Raw genomic sequence first — 22,599 nt, forward strand, 5'->3', positions numbered from 1 at the left:
TCAAATAATAAGATACACACTATCTCTCTGTATATGCACACACTGTATAGAGACATTGGTAGATGTAAACATGTTACAATGACATGGTGAACAGACTGTGAGTCACAATTATTAATATGGGACTACTGATATAAACTTCTTGTATTTTATATGTACAATAAGCAGATTAACTGCAACATAAAGGGAAAAAAAGATGAGATAAGGTTAGAAAGCATGAAGTTCACGAATGCGAATGCAACCCATAGCAACACATTATGACAACGACGTCTCAGATAGTCTGATGGCAGATAAAATAAATAGTAAATAAATTACTGTAGACTGCAGTCACGCACGCACATTTGAGTGTTTTATTTTCCTTTTAATAGCGATGGAGTGTTGAAAGTGCATACCACCACCTATTGTATGACACCTGCATGACAGCTAAAGAATCACCCGTGGATCGGGCTTAGGAGAGCCAATACCAATCAGTTAAAAAAATCTCTCTCTCTCACACACACACACACACACACACACAATATATATATATGTACATATATATATATGTATATGAAGAGTTCATTTGCAAAAACCGATAACAATTTTTTTCAGAAATCAAGTTTTTTTTTATTGCGCATTCCAAGTAATATCAATCAAACTGCAGTTGGGTTGTTTTGATTAAGTAATAATAACTTAAACAAATACATGTAATTTACTAAATTTAAGTTAATTGAAAGTATGTTTTTTTACATATTAAAAGTTTGTTTTATAGCAAAAGCAGATAACTCCAACAGTCGCTTTTTGGCAAAAGCAGATAACTCCACATTTCATGTTTTAGAGTTAAAAAAACACTCGTTTAATCTTTGTAATCTCCTCAGATGACAATGTAGATGCCTGACAAACGTTGTTGTTGTTGTGATCAAAAACTGTATGGATGCAATTACACGCAATACACGGAGCTTTTCCCTCACCACTGTAACGCGTTGCTTTTGCAAGGTTCCATGAAAACGTTTCAGCTTTAATTTTCCTTTTTCGCACTGAAGAAGATATCACAGGTTAATCAAATTATCCATCCTCGATCACCTTTAGTCAGCTTTGACGAAACTCCTCTCAGCTAGCACGTCTGTTCTTTTTTAAAGTGGCGTTTATCGGTTTTTCCAAATGAACTCTTCATATATATATTTATATATATTTATATTTATCCATTCTTCTGTGTGAACTACTTCCTTCCGCCACGGAGCCAAATCTAAAGTTGACAGTTTAACAGCTGAGCCCAAGCCTCTGTTACTAATTCCAAAACGTCACTTTAGAACTAGTAACGAAGAAATGTTGAGTTGCTTCATTAAAAGCTTATTGTATTACTGTAGTAAAAGCGGTTTGTGTGTGTGTGTATCTATGTAGATGTACTCACCCCCTACAGCTTCCAAGTGTGGAAAAGAATATTTACAATACTTTACAAAATATACAAAATGGAAATGAGACGGACAACAATTTATCAACTCAAAACCAAAATTAACACTGCACACAACAGGCAGATCAACAGGCAAGCTAACAGCAACAACACACTGTAGCAAACACACAATGGCTGCGTCCGAAAGCTCTAAAATGCTGCCTTCGGAGGCAGCATTCCAAGGCAGGAAGGCATCAATGCACGTCCGAATCCAAATTCTGCTTTACTTCCTGTCTCTGGAGGTACCTTCTTCTGATCGAACTTTGAAGGCAGCATAGATGTATCCTTCGCTGCCTTTGATATCCCACAATCCTGTGCGTTCCATTCCGTGACGGTTAAGCTAATAAATAAAGATGGCGTCTGAAAGTTGCATTTGGTGGTCAGTTTGTGTGTAAATGTATATTTCTGACTAACTTTTTGCACTTTTGATGTTATTTCTAGCGAGAAATCAGTATTATAGTAATTAAGTATTCATTTAGTTATCACCAAAACTTATTCTATTTTGTTGTAGATCATTAAACCGTTACGCTGCCTCATAAGCCTGTCCGAAATCAGTTTCATGAGGTGCCTTCGTGCAAAAACGCTGCCTGCAAAGTCATTGCCTCATACGGCAGCGAGGCAGCAATTCAGCTGCCTAAGTTTTTGGATGCAGCCAATAACACATGTGCAATAGAACAACAGGAAATCACAAGTTGAGCAGAGCTCCCCCCTCAGGTGCTGCAGATCCATTTATTGCCTCTCCTTGGTCCCATTAGCACCAGTCAGATCTGGAGATCACTTTGGTAGGATCCAATCCTGTGAAAGAAAGGGTGGGACAAAAGAGAGAGAAAGAACCAGCAAAGCAAGACATGTACAAAAATACATCACAAGTCGTAACATGTTGCAAAATACAAACTATATTATTGCCCAGCTCTAATCTGCTATATGCAACTGTGAAGCAGCGTATTGTGAAAAGTACTATACAAATAAAACTGGTTTAAAAGACATGGATTAAGAGTCACACAAGTCTGATTTCATGGAGTCTGTAAAACTGCCTGTATTAGAGGATTTGAAGTATAAATCCACCAGAGGGATCTCAGCATTACTCCTTGTCTCTGATGTGCAGATCGGCTATTACCATCTTCCCCCAGAGGACAGACGGGAAGCATGACTTCCGGGTGTGGAACAGCCAGTTGATCCGGTACGCAGGCTACAAGCAGCCTGATGGATCAATTATCGGAGATCCGGCTTCGGTGGAGCTTACAGAGGTGAGATGGGAAGCTACATTGCAATAGTTTCGATTGTCAGAGTCACAGGCATCAAAAAAGCCGCCTACTGACATATTGATTGAAGCATGTTACCAGTACATACAAAAATAAAGAGTCAAACTGATTGATAAAAAACATATTTTGTGACATCATGGGCATTTCTTGTTATCACTGGGTTGATTGTTAATTGTGTTTGAGTTGTTTTTTGGCATGCAAAATCCAGCTTAAGCTGGTGTCTGTGTTTTGGAACCTGTTAGCTGGTTTCTAGCTGACTTAAAGAAGTCTTTAGCAGGTTCAAGATGGTCATTAGCTTGTTGACCAACTAACATATTCCAAAAAAACAACAACTGTAATGCTGGTTTTTGACTTGTAGATCTGTATACAGCAAGGATGGAAAGCTCCAAAAGGCCGTTTTGACGTTTTGCCCCTTCTTCTCCAAGCCAATGGAAACGATCCAGAGCTTTTTGAGATTCCTGATGATCTTGTGCTTGAGGTTCCCATCATACATCCAAAGTAAGAAGAACCAAACATATTGTAGTTTTATTGGGGTTCACACTAATGCTCATCAAGCTTGTGTAGAAACATTACTGAATCACACCAGTTCTTAAAACACTTTGCACCTCAAATGTTCATCCACCCAGAATCTGATAATAGTCTGCGTCATACAGTACGTACCAAAGGGAAATCGCATATTAGAGAGGCTGTAATGCGCAGAGCTTTAGGATGCATAGCAACAGAGAACTCAAGCTGAGAGCTTGCCTCTTGTGCACGTACATTCAGGAACATAGGCTAATGTGGAATAAAACTTGCCCTTTTTCCAGATCCTGCCTCAGTTTGCTTGTTTAATGCTGTCTGTTTGACACTGATGTGTCTCAGATGATCAGATACTTGGGTCCTGAGATACTCTGTGTGTCACAGGTCTAGATAAGAGTGAATTGTCCATCATGCATCTATATATTTTTTAATGAATCAGCGTTGAAAAGAATTTAGCACGAGTTACCATTAAATTAAGCATTGATAGCTACTAACTCAAAAGTCATGCAGACAAAGTTAAACTTCTCATCAAAGGGTAAAAGTGGACAAATGCAATTAAATTGAATAAAATGAATAAATAATATAAACAAAATCGTTTTCAGCTACATGTTCTAGCAAATGGGTAAAGTAAAACAGAACACTTTGCTCATATACTGCCCACGTGCAAAAATAAACAGCTTTTTTTAAGTGTAAATGAAAATGACCTTTGCGGACCTAATGCATATTGCGTACCACTCTGCAATAGGGCGTTTTTGAAGATTTTGAAGTAAACCTTGAATTCAGTGTTGAAGGATGGCTAAAACATACCTGTTTTATATACTCAATGTTCCTGTGTTTTAAAATGTGTGGGTGTTTCTTTTTTATATGTGAGCAATTTTACCATCATGAAGTCAAACTGCACAAGTCAAACATTCTTAGGAAATGGCATCTCATGACAATTCATAACTATTATACATTTTGGCCTATAGTGACTAATTTGTGGAAATTTGGATAATCTCATTTGTACGTTTTTGAACGATCTCAAGCCTCAGTTAGGGTTATGTTTAGGGATGGACCGTCATGCTTACTATTTTTCTAGAAATTATACATTTTCATTTCAGACATATGAAATCATAAAATAGTTGTTTTCCCATGAGATCAGGTTGGAAATGTCCACAGCCTTGAAACACTAATAGAAAAACAACAATTTTCAGCATTTCACTTTTACCTGAATTGACATAATGCCCATTATTGAAAGTTTGCCTCAAACTGCTCAAAGAAATGACAAGCCAAATAAACATATGTAAATAGAGGAGATGCATTTACATATTATTTATTTCAGCCATTCCACCAGAGTACTTGTGTTTACAGCATTAATAACAGACACAGGCGGATTTGCCCTCTTAGCGCAACACCTGAGAAACCGGCAGGTGCCGGTTTAGAGATAATGACAGTTTTGGCGGTGCTCACTATGTGCGCATTTACTGACAGAGAAATTATGATGGAAACTGTAAACGGAATACTCTAAAAGCTTAATGGTGTACATCTGCATATGCCAAGATATTCTACTGACTACATTATGTTATGCAAATAAACCTCAAGAACCTTTCGCTGAAAAACATTTCCGCATGCAACTTTTCTCCCTGCGCTGGGTTCAATATTGACCGTCCTGCTGTCTGTGTCTGTCTAGGTTCGAATGGTTTAAGGCGCTGAATCTAAAGTGGTATGGCCTTCCTGCTGTGTCTAACATGCTGTTAGAGATCGGGGGACTGGAGTTCACAGCCTGCCCCTTCAGCGGCTGGTACATGGGGACAGAGATCGGCGTCAGAGACTTCTGCGACAGCTCTCGATACAACATACTTGAGGTACCATACTGTACCAGACAGCCATAAATCACCCTTGCACCATTGAGAAGTTGTACTTTTTATACTGCATTACCACAGTTTGAACCCAGACTGCATTACATTTGATCATTATAAATGTCATGCATATGCATTAGACATTGTACCCCAACAGGACATTAGGAATGACACGTTTGTGTTTGATGAGCCGTTACAATGGATTAAGTTGATTATACGCTATATTACGCACTGTTTATCCTGTTTTGAATTGCTCTCTTTAATTTATGCAGATTTTAATTCATAAACATGCTGTTTTTAATCATCATTATGTTACTCATTCAGTATTACAATCTCTCCTCCATATTCCCTTTATGCTAAAAAATAAATTCACTTACAGTTTTAACTTCTAAAAGGCAATAATAGCCCAACTGGCCTATATAATCAGCTTGCTTTACCACATATAAATATATATACTCAAATATATCCTAATAATCTATAAGATCACTCACTCACCTTCATGTTATTACAAACCCATCGGATGTTATATATCTATCAAATATAATTTAAAAACTTTTAAGAATCAGCTTTCAGAAGGTTTTTAAGACATATTCATGGCAAGTGTGTCCAATCTTTTGACTATAGAATGTCTTTTTAGAGAGTCTTACTGTCAGACTCTGTTCCATGTTTCGTGTGTGTCCTGCTCCCCATGTGCCTTCCCATGCCCTTATTTGGTTTGTTTCCTGTTCCTCCCCTGATTAAGTTGATTTCTTCCCAGGTGTGTCCCTTGATGTGTCATGGCTCCCAGGTGTGTCTCGTCATCCCCTCCTCCTGTGTGTGTGTATATAAAGTGTTCCCAGCCCCTAATTCTCTGTCCGATGTTGAAGGTCTTCGTGTGATCTGCTGCAATACACGCCAATCTGTGGATTTAATTGTAGGTTGTATTGACTTACGTCAACATGCTGCATTAAGCATCACAAGAAAAAATGCATTTGAAAATAAGAATGCATACAATTGTTGCTGTTTGTATGCTGGGAAAACGCACTGGATTTGTGTCAGATAAAAAAAAAACCACACACACACAATTTGGGGATTGGGCTATATTATGGACATTTTCTTTGTCAAGCATTGAGATTTTATTGATTCTATTCTTTATGATTCTATTAGAGAACATATAATAATTGGGTAACGCTTTACAATACGAGTGCACAAATATGATCACAGATAATCACCAGTTATGGAATTAGTTAGTCATGTGCCTCAACAAGTAAAGTCATAACATAATGATATCTTTGCAAATCATTAGCTAATGAGTAATTAAAGCAGACAACTGGGAGTTGAAATGCATGGCTTTGACCCATTGTGGTAATTAACAGATAAATTTACACATTAGTTAATATAATATGTTATTAGGGAATTAATACATTATCACACATTTAACAAATAGCAATTTATTAATTACTTAATCTATGAATCATGTAGAATGTTCATTTGTTGCTGATGCAGTAATTATTAATAAATGGTTTAGTTCTTCATGATTACCTGTGCATTAGTTAAGCATGAATTAATACATATTAGTGCCACCGTATTGTAAAGTGTTACCAATAACTGTAAACTATATTACATTTAAAGACAATATACTTGCCAAAAAATACTTTAGAATATTAAGTAACCCCAAAAACTATAATCAACAAGAAAATATGTAACTTTTCATTATTTACTTGTTTTAAGAATCAGTTTTTATAGTGTAGCTGTTGTATTTTTTGCATGAGGCGCTGCTTGACTAGCTTCATCAGAAAGACCATACTGGTTGATTAGCTTCACAAGCTGCATTTAATCTTAGTTTTGGTCTGATCTGGTCTCACTCTTTCCAATTTTTCCTTGTAGGTGTCAAAGGTTACCATAGTAGACCATCACTCAGCCACCGAGTCCTTCATGAAGCACATGGAGAATGAGTACAGAGTGAGGGGAGGCTGCCCGGGTGACTGGGTTTGGATAGTGCCGCCCATGTCAAGCAGCATTACACCTGTTTTCCATCAGGAAATGCTCAACTATCGCCTTCGTTCCTCGTGTGTGTGCACCCCATGACACTTACGGTGGCTCCAGATCTTCCTGATCTATAGAGGCAGATCACGAGTGGCAGTTCTATTAACCTTGGTTCAGATCCTGAGAGAATACAGTATGAATAGTCTATCTGTACAGTATGATTAATTCCCTTCATTTCAGGAAGTAGCTACAATGATGGGGCTGGACACGAGGAAGACTTCATCCCTGTGGAAGGACCAGGCACTGGTAGAGATCAACATCGCAGTCCTTTATAGTTTCCAGGTGGGGTGAGCACACATGGATGGGGATGAATTTAATAATAATTTTAAAAAAAAAGTCAAAATCTTAAGATACAGCCTATTTTAATACCATTTAGAGTTCAGACAATGTGGCTTTATTTTAATCAAAATTAAGTCTGATACTTGAATTGTCAATATTGTCTGGAGATTAACAATAAACAATTACATGAATATAAATAATCAAATAAACACACACATACATATAATACTGTAATAAATAAAATCATAATCAGTATAAATTACAGGCAGTGCAATTTTTTTTTTTTACACTAATGATAATAATTAGATGTGGAGATGTGCTAGTTTGTCATATAAATAATGTCACAACACCAAAAAGAAGCTCTTAAAAACAGACTATATGCATATATGTGACCCTGGACCACAAAACCAGTCTTAAGTCGCTGGGGTATATTTGTAGCAATAGTCAAAAAAACATTGTATGGGTCAAAATTATCGATTTTTCTTTTATGCCAAAAATCATTAGGATATTAAGTAAAGATCATGTTCCATGAAGATATTTTGTACATTTCTTACCGTAAATATATCAAAACTTCATTTTTGATTAGTAATATGCATTGCTAAGCACTTCATTTGGACAAATTTCCTAACAAACCATACATCAATGGAAAGCTTGATTTAGCTTATTTCAGAAAATTGACCCATATGACTGGTTTTGTGGTCCAGGGTCACATATATAATAGGCTTTATATAGACTTTATACAAAATGTAATTTCTAATTCTTTTTTTTTTTCTTTTGATTTTGTTGTCAAACTCAGCCCAGACATGTTTTTGACAAGCTTTGTGAGGTTCACCCACATATAATCTTACACTAGTCTAATTTTCAGTCACGTTTACCTATTTTTGCCAGTATCTCATTTTTTTCAGTTAATCTCTTTACACAGCTTCTCCTAGAGCCTAAAAGCAAATCCCTGCGTTCACGTTCATGCAGCATTCATAAAGACTCATGCAAGCGAACAAAGCATAAACCGGCTTTCACAAATCAAAAGCTTGAATCTCTTCTGTTCTATTTATTAGAGTTAAGCACCTAGGACATTTAACTGAAAGCTCCTGTGACTGAAGAAACATTTTTATACAATTCAATTTCTGGGTTTTAGTACTCTTTGCAGAACTCTGTTACAATCACTTGATCACAATCAGCCTATAGTTCTCATAACTAAAATATGCTCTAGTACTTTCTCTTGCTCTCTCTTTCTTTCACTGTCCAGCTTGACCCGTGGAACACTCACGTGTGGAAAGGGATGAATGGGACACCCACAAAGAAAAGAGCAATTGGATTCAAGAAACTTGCCAAGTGAGTGGGTTAAGAGCTCGAGACCTTCTGCTGTTTGTTTTTGTCTCAAGCACAAAGTGTGCATTGAGTTTAACCTGTATGGTGCTTATGAAGGCCGGCCGTCTGCAGTGCTCAACCTATTTGCCAGCCTTTTGTTGTAATTATAACCCGTAGCCTGGGAACTTCAGCAGGCGGTTGTGTTAATGGCTGTTTAAGAGTGCTTTCCACCATATTTTCCCCGTTATTATGCTGAGAATAGCGTGAGTCTAACTCACTGAATCACACTCAGGTGTAATCAGGTTTCTTTCACTGTCCCTTCAGCGTTCAGCCTCTGAGCTATTACAGTGATTGCCCGCAGGATATACTGTAGCTACGTTTGTGTGATTGTGGTCTCGGAAATGAGGGGAAAGTGTCTGTCAGTGTGTTGAACTCTCGCTGATAGGTGGTGGAAGAGATCATTTTCAGGAACGCTGTTGCACATTTCATAATCGATGAGATTTTTAGTCAAGTCAAGTCGCCTTTATTTATATAGTGCTTTGTACAATACAGATTTTTTTCAAAGCCAAACCACAAAATAACAATCAATTATGCATACTTCACGAACATATTCATATTCTGCTGTAAAGCATCTCTAAAAAGATAAAGGTTCAGGATAACCATGAGTCCTTAAAAAGTCTTAAAATGTCTTAAAGGGGTCATATGATGCTGCTAAAAAGAACATTAATTTGTGTATTTGGTGTAATGAAATGTGTTTATGCGGTTTAAGGTTCAAAAAACACATTATTTTCCACATACTGTACATTATTGTTTCTCCTCTATGCCCCGCCTTTCTGAAACGCGTCGATTTTTACAAAGCTCATCGATCTGAAAAAGCGAGGTGTGCTCTGATTGGCCAGCTATCCAATGCGTTGTGATTGGCCGAAAATGATAATAATTAGATGTGGAGATGTGCTAGTTTGTCATATAAATAATGTCACAACACCAAAAAGAAGCTCTTAAAAACAGACTATATGCATATATGTGACCCTGGACCACAAAACCAGTCTTAAGTCGCTGGGGTATATTTGTAGCAATAGTCAAAAAAACATTGTATGGGTCAAAATTATCGATTTTTCTTTTATGCCAAAAATCATTAGGATATTAAGTAAAGATCATGTTCCATGAAGATATTTTGTACATTTCTTACCGTAAATATATCAAAACTTCATTTTTGATTAGTAATATGCATTGCTAAGCACTTCATTTGGACAAATTTCCTAACAAACCATACATCAATGGAAAGCTTGATTTAGCTTATTTCAGAAAATTGACCCATATGACTGGTTTTGTGGTCCAGGGTCACATATATAATAGGCTTTATATAGACTTTATACAAAATGTAATTTCTAATTCTTTTTTTTTTTCTTTTGATTTTGTTGTCAAACTCAGCCCAGACATGTTTTTGACAAGCTTTGTGAGGTTCACCCACATATAATCTTACACTAGTCTAATTTTCAGTCACGTTTACCTATTTTTGCCAGTATCTCATTTTTTTCAGTTAATCTCTTTACACAGCTTCTCCTAGAGCCTAAAAGCAAATCCCTGCGTTCACGTTCATGCAGCATTCATAAAGACTCATGCAAGCGAACAAAGCATAAACCGGCTTTCACAAATCAAAAGCTTGAATCTCTTCTGTTCTATTTATTAGAGTTAAGCACCTAGGACATTTAACTGAAAGCTCCTGTGACTGAAGAAACATTTTTATTGATATTTATTGCACACCCCCTGCAGTTTGTTTACCCACAAGACCTTATTTCTTGCTAAAAGGCTTTTGCGGAACCGTTTCAACACTGATAAACTAATTAGACGTTAGTAAGTAGCTGTGCTCAGTTTTCTTATCTTTCATAATTGCGGATGGAGTCAAAACAATGGCAGATAACAATTAAATCTACTTGGAAAACTAGACGTGCTGCAATACACGCCAATCTGAATTTAGATCAAATTAAAGGTCATAAAAAGACTTAAATATCTTGTATGTTACAAGAAAAGTCTTAATGATTATTTTTAAAGGTCCTAAAGCAATAACTGTGATACAACTTAATGGAATTATTCAACATCAGAAGGCTGTGATTTAGATCAATGTGAGCACTGCATGTTTTAAAGCACTGTTAAATTATAACAATGTTTATGGTGATTTATATTGTAATATGTTGTAGATGATTGTAAGAGCGCATATTTTTGTCTGGAAGTGACTGCATTTGAAAATAAGAGTCCCCGCGTATTCCAGGCTTGTTTATTGTCAGGATTGGACCTGTTTTGTCATGTGTTTCAGTTCCTGTTTTGCCTTATTTGGTCTTGTTCCTGTCCTTGTTTAGTTTGATTATTAATTGATTCCCCGCACCTGTCTGTCCCTCGTTATCCAGTCCTTATAAGCCCCAGTCTGTTCAGTTTGTATTTGTTGGTTCTACTTGTTGTCTACGTGTGTTGGCTCAAGCGCCTATTGTGGATTATCCTCTGTGTTTCCTTGATTAAAGACTGCTCTCATTTACTCGTGCCTCCAGCGTGTTCCCTCAACAGCGTAACGTGACAGAATTACTGACCAACACAGTTACCTCCGTGTTTTCCCCTCCGTTTGTTTTCTCGTTTTTCTCTGTCTTTTTTTTCCGTTGTGTGCCCTTATGTATCCCCTCGTCCGCCTGGAGTTCCTCCTCCTCCTGCTGGAGCAGGGGGAGCGATCGCTCGAGGACCATACTAGACTGTTCCAGCTGCTAGCTAACATCACCAGTTACCCGGACGACAAGCTTAGTTTAAACACCGCGTGCAGAGCGCCGTCGTCCGAAGATGGTCCTCGAGCAGATTTCACCGCGTTTGTGGAGTGGATTCTGGCGAGAACCGGATCGCCTCTCACCGTCACTCCCGAGGATGATCTCACCAGATCCACTCTGGACCCAGAGCCCAGCCCACCATCTCCCCGCTGTGCAGAGCATCAGCCCGAGCCCACCAATGACGGAGAGCCAATTCCCTACGCGATCTACGAGCCAGCGCAATGCCGAGCGACTGATCGGAGGATCGCCCTGCAAGTAAAGCCCAAGCCATCAGACCAGGTGCGTGAGCTGGCTGCAACGCCCATCGCGAGGGAGAAAGCCGTGGATGGTGAGAGCGCGGAGTGGAGCTCCACCCCTGCACCGAGGGTGAGCTAATGATACAGCTGGGACTGCTGGACTTAGAAGGGGACTTGATAGGCTGGGAAACAGATCTGGAGGTCGACTTGCCCCCTATCCTCTCTCCTTCGTCCCCGCTGGTCCCATCCAGCCCTGAGGGGACTCCCGTTTCCCAGTCCAGCCAGGAGTGGGCTCTGAACCCCGAGGGCAGCCCTGAGAGCCCGGAGGCTCATGAATGCCCACACACCCCCCCGCTCCTGCCTCCTCCACCGCTGTCGTCTGGCAGCCCCTCTGCCCCGCCCGCTCCTGCCTCCTCCACCACTGTCGTCTGGCAGCCCCTCTGCTCGCCCTCAGCCCACCATCTATACGGTGCGAGCGCCGCGGGTCTGCCATCCTCCAGCGTCGCCATGGCTGGAGAATCCCTCACCTCCGCCTCCCAGCCTCCGAGGCCCGGACTGCGCCTCGGCACGTAGACCCAGCGGCTCCTCCGCGGCTCCTAGCTCCCTTGCCTCCACTGTCACCCGTCGATACACGATGGATTATCCTCTGTGTTTCCTTGATTAAAGACTGTTCTCATTTACTTGTGCCTCCAGCGTGTTCCCTCAACAGCGTAACGTGACATTTATAATTAAAAGTCTGACATTATGTCTACTTTCCCCTTGTTATTATGGGCATTTATATACACAATAAACTGTATCTGGATTTTATTAGATGTACATTTTTGTGAAGAATGAGAGCTTTAGCATATTCAGTATATAGGTTTTATTAGTATCAGCACAATAATCTGTAATCTCTCTTTCCACACATCATTATTATATCAGCGAAATCTAATATCACTCGACGTGTGTATTGATATATTGGTAAATGAACCAACATCAGTACATATGTATATATTGAATAAAACATTTCTTGAATTTTTAAACTTGCAGTTACCCTGTTTTTCAGTTGAATGTGTGCCTGTTTCATAAAGTATAATATTCTAAGGTGCATGATATTTTTTGAGCTTGTAACAGTTTATGAATAAAAAAAAAAGATCTTAAAAAGCCTTAAATTTGATTTTAAAAACTCTGCCGATACCCTGTAGTGTCATTATTCATCTCAAGGCAGTTCAGTGTTCAGTTCAATAACTGTGAAGTTCATCCATTTATTGCAGCAACTCTTCTTGCATCTGACATGTTTGTGTGCAACTTGCAGGGCTGTGAAATTCTCCGCCAAACTCATGGGACAAGCCATGGCCAAGAGAGTCAAAGCCACCATCTTGTTCGCCACAGAAACTGGGAAGTCGCAGGACTATGCAAAAACGCTCTGTGAGATTTTCAAGCATGCATTTGATGCCAAGGTAAGCCCATTGTTCTTAAACCGCACATAATAGATTGACATCTGTGCGTGATTCTTAAAACCCTTCCCATCTTCTATTCATCCCCAATGAATGCCTTCAGTGGATTTGCACGTAAACATTGATGTAAACAAAATGACAAAGAATATTGACGTAAGACACATGTATCCCCTTAGTTTCACAACAAAATCTCCCTTTCAATTCAAGACTGTAGATTGCAGAGTGAGAAAGCTACTTTCACACCAGGGCGTGCTATGCGATGGCTTACACAGATGCGTCTTTTGCCACAATTACTTTTCCTCCAATACCATCAAATTCCAAGAATCAACTCGCGCAGGCATCGAGCTGTAGGTTAAGATAAGATCCCATTACACTCAAAGCTATGTGATGTATAAAAGTTGAACATGTATTTTGCCTTGGGATAGCAGTTAAATGCAAAGTTATTTTTATAATCTAGCAGAATAATCAATCTCGTTCATGTGCACTTGTTATTACGTGATTTACATGCAGATGACGCAGATATACCGCTTCTCTCTCTCTCCTCATGTCCTGAAGGCGTTTGCCCTGCCACCCGCACTGATGCGTCTTTTCTGTTAATTGTATCATGGCGCATTAGCTGCTCGTTAGGCGCCGTACGAACTGTTCAAATTCCTCTACACCCCTTTTGGCGGTACGTTAGGATCAAGAGATAACGTGCCTCCCATTCTTGATGCACATTGTGTGGTTTTTCACTCTCGAAAACATTGCCTAAAATCTCTCCAAACGCTGATCTAATATCCAAACTTTTGCTCCTGGCCTAGAAATGAGACAGAAAAACCAATCACATCAAAATGGCCATGTCTAGTGGATGAAGCGTTATATATGTTTTCACAAACAGTGCAAATAACTAGATTACATGCTTGCTGGTGCAAAAGTGGCCACTGTGATCCTTGAATGTTTTAGGTGGTTGCTTACTGGCCCAAGTCAAGAAAGTCCATCCACAAGTGCAATATTCTGAGTGATAGACAAGGCTTGGGTCCCTTATTCAGTTGTCATAGTTCAAACTGACCAGTGTAATACTTAGGGTTTGTGATTTGAATGAAGTGTACGTCACAGTCACATTCCCTGACTCTCCCCACTGTCTCCTCTCTCTTATGTCTAAATTAAAAAAAATGGCATAAAAACGACAATAAACTAATAAACAACAACAATAGGACTGATACAACTATTTAGATGGATGATGTTTGTACTGAGGTTATAAAATCATGTAGATGTAGCAGCACAAGAGAGTTGTCATATGTATTATGCTATATTATTTGATCCTGCAGGTGATGTCCATGGATGAATATGACACCGTCGACTTGGAACACGAGACACTTGTGTTAGTGGTGACAAGTACGTTCGGCAATGGGGACCCTCCTGAGAACGGAGAGGTGAGTTATTAAAGTAGAAGTTTGCTTTAGCGCGCTAGTATTTCAATGAGCACATCAATCATTTTGTTTTGCTTTGAATCAAATTGTCAACACTTAGAATGTTCTCATCATGATGATAAAGGACTTCACACATATACTGTACAATGGAGAACCTGCATTATGCTGGCAGGTCCTGGTTGAATTTGTGATTGAGAACATGCGTGGGAAGGGCCAGTAACTTCTCTCCTGTTTTTCTTTCTCCCCTTTTTCACTCTACAGAAATTTGGTGCGGCACTGATGGAGATGAGACATCCCACCACCAGCGTAGAAGACCGAAAGTGAGTGTGTGCGCGAGTGGAGACCCGAGCGAGTGATTTTCTTCTCGTCCTCCCACCCATCTGCTTTCCCATAATTAATTTTTTTCAGTGTTTCAGTTCACACACCTACTACTAAGTCTAACATATATGCAACAGGCACACACATTAACACGTAACATGCATTTCTTCTCTCTTCTTTATGCTGGAACCATTCACATAAACACACACACAAAAAAATCTCTCTCTCTTTCTGTCCCTCAGGACGTACAAGGTGCGTTTTAACAGCGTCTCTTCATATTCTGATACCCGCAAATCCTCCAGCGACGAACCTGAATCCAAAGCCAACTTTGAGAGCACTGGACCACTTGCTAATCTCAGGTACTGTACTGCCTGTATTTGGAGAAAATATTCAACATTTTAAAAACATGTCTGGGTTAATTCACCTCAAAATCAAAAGAAGGAAAAAATCAAAATCATGCCAAAAAGTCGTTTGATTAATTACGCCACAATTCAAAATGTTTTTGCATTAAAAAAGCACAAAGCATAAGCATATTTCCTCCCAGATTCTCATATATAAAATTATATATGAAATTTACTTTATTAAAATAAATGATATTGCATATAATATTATATAAAAAAAAAAAATTGTATTTAAGAAATAATTTATTTATTATGTGAATTTGTATTGTACTGGCTTTAATTGATGACTGATTTCAATAATTGAACAATAAATAAATAAAATTACATTACAGTAATTCAGGCAAAATGTTTTTGCAGTGCAAAAATTCTTAATGGTCCTAAAGCAGACCTAAATTTAATTAAAATTAATTTTCTTTATGGAAAATAGTTTTACTTGTTTTCTTATTGTCTCTTGTAATTTTTTTCTTTTGATTTTGTGGTGACTTGAACTTGTTTTTATAATTTTCTCCTATAATTTTCTTCTCTTTGGTTTCTTCCAGTGTCTGTGTGATCCCTCTGGATTTCAGTCAATAATAAACTTTTTTTTTTTTTTTTGACAAATTATGCCACAATTCAAAAACTTTTTTAATGCAAAAAGGCTTAAAATGGCTTAAATAGATACATGATTTCAATGACAAACAAACAAACAATAAACAAATAAATAACCACTGTAAAAATTATTCAAAATAACTCAAAAATTTACGTTTAGTTGCTGCCTTAAATTCTTAAATATACTGTACATTAAATAAAATTACATTAAATTGACTTAAAAATCAAGTTGAATTTGAAATGTAAAAAGTTTAAATTGTCCAACTTATTTTGATGAGTTAAAGTAATGTAAGAACATAAGTTGCCATGCTTTACTGATCATATAATTGTTTTTACAGTGAGGGAAAATGTTGCAATGCACAAATTCTCAATGGTCTTAAATTAGGCCTACATTTCTCAAAATTAATTTCTTTATGCAAAATATATTTACTTGTTTTCTCATTTTCTCTTGTATTTTTTTTTTCTTTTGATTTTGTGGTGAATTTGATTTGATATTCTCCTATGTGTGTGTTTGTGTATTTGTTTTCTCCCGGTGTCTTTGTGGTCCCTCTGGCTTAAATTGAAGTTCATCAACTTCTTGAAAACTAAAAATACAAAGAGCAAAAGAACAGAGAACAACCATCTAAAATAAGTTTAGTTTGAAAAGAAAATCCATCCTGAAGCAATCAAAAGAAATTTCACACTTTTTGCAAATCAGCTCTGACTTGTGAGCTTTGTACGTATGCATGCGTAACATCCTCTCTGGCCTTGAATTTCATCCTTGTTTAGTTTTCATAGTTTCAGGATCAAAGCTCACAGCCCCTGGCCTGATGTCCACAACCACCCCACTCTTATAATACGCTTCGTTTTGTTTGTGTTCATGTGCTTAAAGTGTTTTCAACACTCTGTTTCTCCCATGCAGATTCTCTGTGTTTGGCCTTGGCTCTCGGGCATACCCACACTTCTGTGCGTTTGCCCACGCAGTGGACACGCTGTTCGAAGAGCTCGGTGGGGAACGAATCCTGCGCATGGGAGAGGGAGATGAACTCTGCGGCCAAGAGGAATCCTTCAGAACATGGGCCAAGAAGGTCTTCAAGGTACTGCCATAAGCGAGCAGTGGGCTACAGTCACTAGTTTGCATGTATTGTTTTTAAAATGAACTACACTGTAGAAACTATTTGTTGTCACCTATTAAAATCAAAATTAGGTTTATATTGGCTATCAAGTTTAGATTTGCAAAAAGTATTTATATTATGGGTTGTTCTGTACACAAATTTATATGATTTCAGAATTATTATTTTTTTAACCTTTTAACTACATTTTTTTTGGGTTGCAAACAATTTATTTTAGCTACATTTAAATAAACAAAATGTTGAAAGTTAGTCGGCTAAATTTGTTTATTTAAATGTAGCTAAAATAAATTGATTGCAACCACTTTCCTTAAAATTTTTTAGTAAATTCGATGAATCATTTTTTTCAGTGCAGAGTACAAGAACATACCTCACAAATAGTAATAGACTACTATAACGATAATTATTTTGCCCTTTTTGGGGCTTTATAATCACAGATTCTATATTTGAAAAAAAAATATCAGCATTTGTTTTTGTAACAGAATGCAAAAATAAATAATTGCAAAATTTAAGCTGTTATTTAAAGAGCTTGTTGGTGTAGTCAGGTTGATTCAGTTGTACTGTATTAAATATATTTTCTTACCTAAATAAGAACAGTTAATTTGGATTTTATTTTTTATTATGCATATTTAAATTTACACATTTTACGCCTAAATTATATATTTAGTGTATATTTCTTGTACTGCACTTATACTTTTCTTATTTATTATTATTATTGTGTTTTTTCATTGACATTTTTAAGGCTATAAAACATTTACATTGTATATACTGCATGCATACTATTTAATGATGTCTTTATTGTTTTAATTACTGTGTATATACCTTTTTATTTATTTTTTAAATGCTTTTAAATGAGTTTTTATCCCATTTATCCCAGGCTGCATGTGACGTTTTCTGTGTCGGCGACAATGTTAATATTGAGAAAGCGAACGATTCCTTGATTAGCAACGATCGTAGCTGGAAGAAAAGCAAGTTCCGGATGACATACACGGCGGAGGCACCGACACTAACGCAAGGTACATTCATCAAGGAATGACTCATCATTTCAGAAAGCCAATAAGCTTTTATCAAATTAAATGATGTGAATGGCCAATTTATCGCCTCAGTTTATGAGGCATGCCAATTGACTCTTAAAGGGACTGCCATTTTAGTGGCTCATTAGCTTGACAAGGATTGTCTCAGCACCGTGTTAGCATTACCCAGAGGATTGTAAACACTTCCTTATTCAATTGATTAAAGTGTAAAGAATGCATTTAGGGCTTTCAAGCTTGATTTCCTATATCACAGACTTTTTACCATTGCATCTAAAGTCCTCGAAATGATCTTGAAATGGGCGTGAGTTTTATAGCAAATGAAGTTGTAGGGCCGCTAAATTGCCATTTGATGTTTAATATGGTCTAATTTCACACAGCATGTTTTAACTGTTGATTGGTTTCTGTGTCCACTCTCAGCGCTTTACAACATCCATAAGAAGAAAGTTTACGGGGCCAAATTTTTGATGAGACAGAACCTACAAAGTGCCAGATCGAAGTATGTTTTTGCTAATATTCTGTCTAATTTCTAATTTTCTCCAATTTACATTCATATTAAAGTCTTTGACATTAAGTTTTGCCTTAAAAACATTTGTGACCAATTCACCTTAGCAATCTGCCATCATTTTCTAATGCTTGTCTATGGAGGATTGGTGTGTTTGGATGGCTCTAAACTGAATCTTACATAAAAAAAAAAAATTTAATCATATAAAATATATTTATATATAACATAAATTCTATGAATATAAATATATACATGTAAATAGTTTCAAAATATATACTGTATGTGTGTGTATTTATATATACATATTAAATATACACAGTACACACACATATATTAGGCTATGTAAACAAAAACCTTTATTTTGGATGCGATTAATCGCGATTAATCGTTCGACAGCACTATTTTAAATTTAACATATAAAAATGGCAGATAAAATGCTTTGCAATGTCACACTTCATTCCAACCTATTCTAACAAAAATACCCAACGTGGGCAAAGCTTAGCAAAGGGACAATTTCTCTTGTGTAGGAAAATATCTTTTTTAATCTCTTTAAGAATGACTGCAACTGTTTCATATTAACATGTTTTCTTACTTCCTGTCTACTAGCCGATCGACTATATTTGTGCGTCTTGATGCCAACAACCACGAGAGCCTGAAATACTTGCCTGGTGACCATTTAGGCGTTTTCCCTGGCAACAACGAAGTTCTAGTTACGACTCTTATTGAGAAACTGGAGGACGCACCGCCTGTCAATCAGATTGTGAAAGTGGAGTTCTTGGAAGAAAGAAACACAGCGTTGGGTAACTATGAGTTTTATTTTCGTCATCATGATAATATGCAAATATCTGAAACTAATCCAAAATATTAAAAAATACTATGATACGCAAAAAAAATAACATTCTAGCTTCAAGCATCTTAGAGGCTTAAATTACAAATTTCTTGCAAATGTCAACAAATGAAAAGCAACTTTCCAAAATAACTTTTCTATCAAACATCTGCTTTGCTATCTTATGGAAAGTGACAGCATCTACATAAAAAATAATCTGAAGCTGACATTCAGAGGAGAAGAGTCAGAAGAGAGATGTGATACCTCTAGTATTTCATCCATACAAGTCTGCCAGACCCACAATCAAATATGATTTTGTGAACACAGAGCAAAGGATGGATATGCCATTGTCTGCCGAACAATGTGTTCATCAGGTATTCTGGTGTTCATGATGAGCCAAGGATCAGGGTAACCTGGTCCATAGTGCTGCTCATGTCACATTTACTGGAAAGTGAGCTAGCTTTCACTCGTAACACTTACCATAAAATGACAATGGCAACCATAGTTTCCACTTGGATACTATATTAAAACAGTTACTGAGTATATAGTTTTATAAAATGTATATACTATAAATTTAATATTTTATATATTAATTAATTAAATTATTTATTTTTAAGATTAAACAAGCTTGCACTAATTGGTCACTACCATGCACTAACATCACTGAGCATGTATTTACAGTATTGATTATGCTTAACCCGACAATGTGTCATATGAATGCATGTAAATGTTTCTTTCTGAACAGTTAAAAATGTATAAAAAAGGATTTTTCTTTAACTTCACCAGCTTATTTGATGTTTGCATGCAACAATAAATTCAAATCTCATGTAAATGCAATTCTTTTGCATTGTTAGGCTTTTATAATAAGCTGAGCCTTGATAGTTATCAGTGCAGTCTGCATGTAAGCACTCATTGCAACATTTACATACTGAATTCAAATTATTATTCAATTGTAAAACACACCATTTAAAAACCACATGACAGCTTAATCGCTTGATTTAAAGGTGACATATCATGAAAATCGGACTTTTCCAGGTTTTAAGTGCTATAATCAGGTCCCCGGTGCATCTACCAACCAAGGAAACGTGAAAAATATTAACCCAGTAACTTTGTTTTGGTAAGACTATTTCGGCAAGCGTCTGAGAAAACGAGCGCGTCTGATTTGCAAAGGGATCTCATTATAATATTACCGCCCCTTAATCTGTGAGTTTCCAAAGAATGAATGCAGGATTGATCTGCTTTGGCTTCATTATGATCTATGACAGAGATATTTAGATTAAATAGACAATTTTGGCATCCAGAACTTCACCCGCAGGGACAGATTTTGATGCTGTCATGCTAAATATTTTCAGAAATATCTCTCTGGATACTTTAAACAATGTCATGGCAATTCTTTGCTGGGGGTTCTGTAGGATGTCCCTTTTTATATTTCGTTGCTGTGTTAAAGACACTGCATATCTTTTTGCAGAGCTGTACATGTACAGTCTATCAGTTTTAATGATAGGACCTACTTGTCTTTTAAAAAGGTTAGCTCAAGTGAGATTCCTCGCCTTACCTTGTTGAGAAATATGTCAGGATGACTGAAAACTGGTCAGTGACCTTTAGAGAGGGAAAATGAGGTTGCTGCAATTCTTTCCCCTTTATCTGACAATCTTTACAGATGAAGTCTGCATTATTGTGGACAAAAGAGGTATTTTAACAAAAGTAGATGCCTTGGGCACATTATCAGTGTACAGTTCACCCAAAAATAAAAACTCATCCACATGTCGTTCCAAACACATATGACTTACTTTCTTCCATGGGATATACATATGGCAAAGAAAATGTGCCTTGGCACATGATAAAACAAATCACAATAAAAGCAGTCCAAGTGTAGTGTACTTTATATTTCAGGTCCTCAGAAGGCATATATCAGTTTAATATGAGAGAAATAGGTAAAATTTAAGTCATTGTCCACCATAACTCTAAAATCTTATTTGTATTCATGAATGTCTGAATATCACATCAAGTTATACAGCAATGATGGCAAACCTCATTCGTTCTTAAAGTATGAATATGCAAAAGTAAGAGTGAGAGTTGGGAGAAAAAAGGCCAGATTTTCAGGTAAATTTCAGAATTTTCCTCACACAAACCTATATCATATGACTAAATTATAGTGCACATGTCATATTGACATCTTTTATTGTGCTCCTTTTGTCATCTTTGGAGCTTGATATCAATGCATGTCGCCTTCATTTTTTATTGTATGGGAAAGAGGACTTCCACTGAAGAAAGACGAAAATTTATTTTCTATCCATTAAGCAATTTAAAGTTTTGCAGTACACTCTTAAAAATAATGGTTCTTTATTGCCATCTAAGGTTCCATGAAGAACCTTCAACAGAAGCAATAAAGGTTCTTTATTCTGTTCTTTAGATTATAAAATGTTCTTCACACTAAGAAAAAAAAAAGCTTTTTTGAAGAACCATTCATTGAAAGCTTCTTTGAGAAACATAAAATGATGGTTCAAGGTATCACAGCAAAAAAAAAAAAAAAAAAGTGAAGAGGGAAGTCCATGTAACACACAGTTAAGGTCAAAAGTTTACATCCCCCTTTCAGAATCTGCAAAATGTTAATTATTTTACCAAAATAAGAGGGATCATACAAAATGCATGTTATTGGTTATTTAGTACTGACCTGAATAAGATATTTCACATAAAATATGTTTACGTATAATCCACAAGAGAAAATAATAGTTGAATTTATAAAAATGACCCAGTTCAAAAGTTTACATCCCCTTTATTCCTAATACTGTGTTGTTGCTTAAAAAAATGATGCATTAAGAGCCTTTTGAACAGAATGGAGATACATTAAATTTGTCTTATTTTGCCTAAATATCATATTTTTTTCATTTAGTACTGCCCTTCAGAGGCTACAGAAGTTAGTTACATGTTTCCCAGAAAACAAAATAAGTTAAATTAACCCTGATCTTCAAATTCAAAAAAAGTTTTCAAACCCCCCCCCTGCATATGATTCCCTCAGTTGTCCTCAGTGTAAAAAGATGGATCTCAGAATCATACAGTCATTGTTGGAAAGGGTCCAAATACACAAAAATGATGGAAAACCAAAAGAATTTGTGGGACCTGAAGGATTTTTCTGAAGAACAGCAGGCAGTTTAACTGTTCAGGACAAACAAGGGACTCACGAACAACTATAACTAAACAAAAAACACAGCTGTGTGTGGATAATTCAGGTAACAACACAATATTAAGAATTTTTATAAATTCAACTATTATTTT

At 36.9% G+C, this 22,599-nt stretch overlaps 1 protein-coding gene across 1 annotated transcript in view; it reads left to right on the top strand.

The window, feature by feature from the left end:
- LOC107726721 (nitric oxide synthase, brain-like) overlaps positions 1-22,599 on the top strand; it is a 62,866-nt gene that overhangs the window by 27,704 nt on the left and 12,563 nt on the right. The window contains exons 8-20 of the mRNA XM_016536413.1: positions 2,532-2,673; positions 3,047-3,186; positions 4,877-5,051; positions 7,251-7,352; positions 8,560-8,681; positions 12,995-13,139; positions 14,444-14,548; positions 14,807-14,865; positions 15,106-15,222; positions 16,754-16,928; positions 17,839-17,977; positions 18,413-18,491; positions 19,104-19,297. Of these exons, the coding sequence (XP_016391899.1) occupies positions 2,532-2,673; positions 3,047-3,186; positions 4,877-5,051; positions 7,251-7,352; positions 8,560-8,681; positions 12,995-13,139; positions 14,444-14,548; positions 14,807-14,865; positions 15,106-15,222; positions 16,754-16,928; positions 17,839-17,977; positions 18,413-18,491; positions 19,104-19,297 (1,694 nt within the window). The remainder of the gene's footprint in view (positions 1-2,531; positions 2,674-3,046; positions 3,187-4,876; positions 5,052-7,250; positions 7,353-8,559; positions 8,682-12,994; positions 13,140-14,443; positions 14,549-14,806; positions 14,866-15,105; positions 15,223-16,753; positions 16,929-17,838; positions 17,978-18,412; positions 18,492-19,103; positions 19,298-22,599) is intronic.

Source organism: Sinocyclocheilus rhinocerous, unplaced genomic scaffold (genome assembly GCF_001515625.1).
Source record: "Sinocyclocheilus rhinocerous isolate Xijiao unplaced genomic scaffold, SAMN03320098_v1.1 scaffold1658, whole genome shotgun sequence".
In the NCBI taxonomy this organism is placed as follows: Eukaryota; Metazoa; Chordata; class Actinopteri; order Cypriniformes; family Cyprinidae; genus Sinocyclocheilus; species Sinocyclocheilus rhinocerous.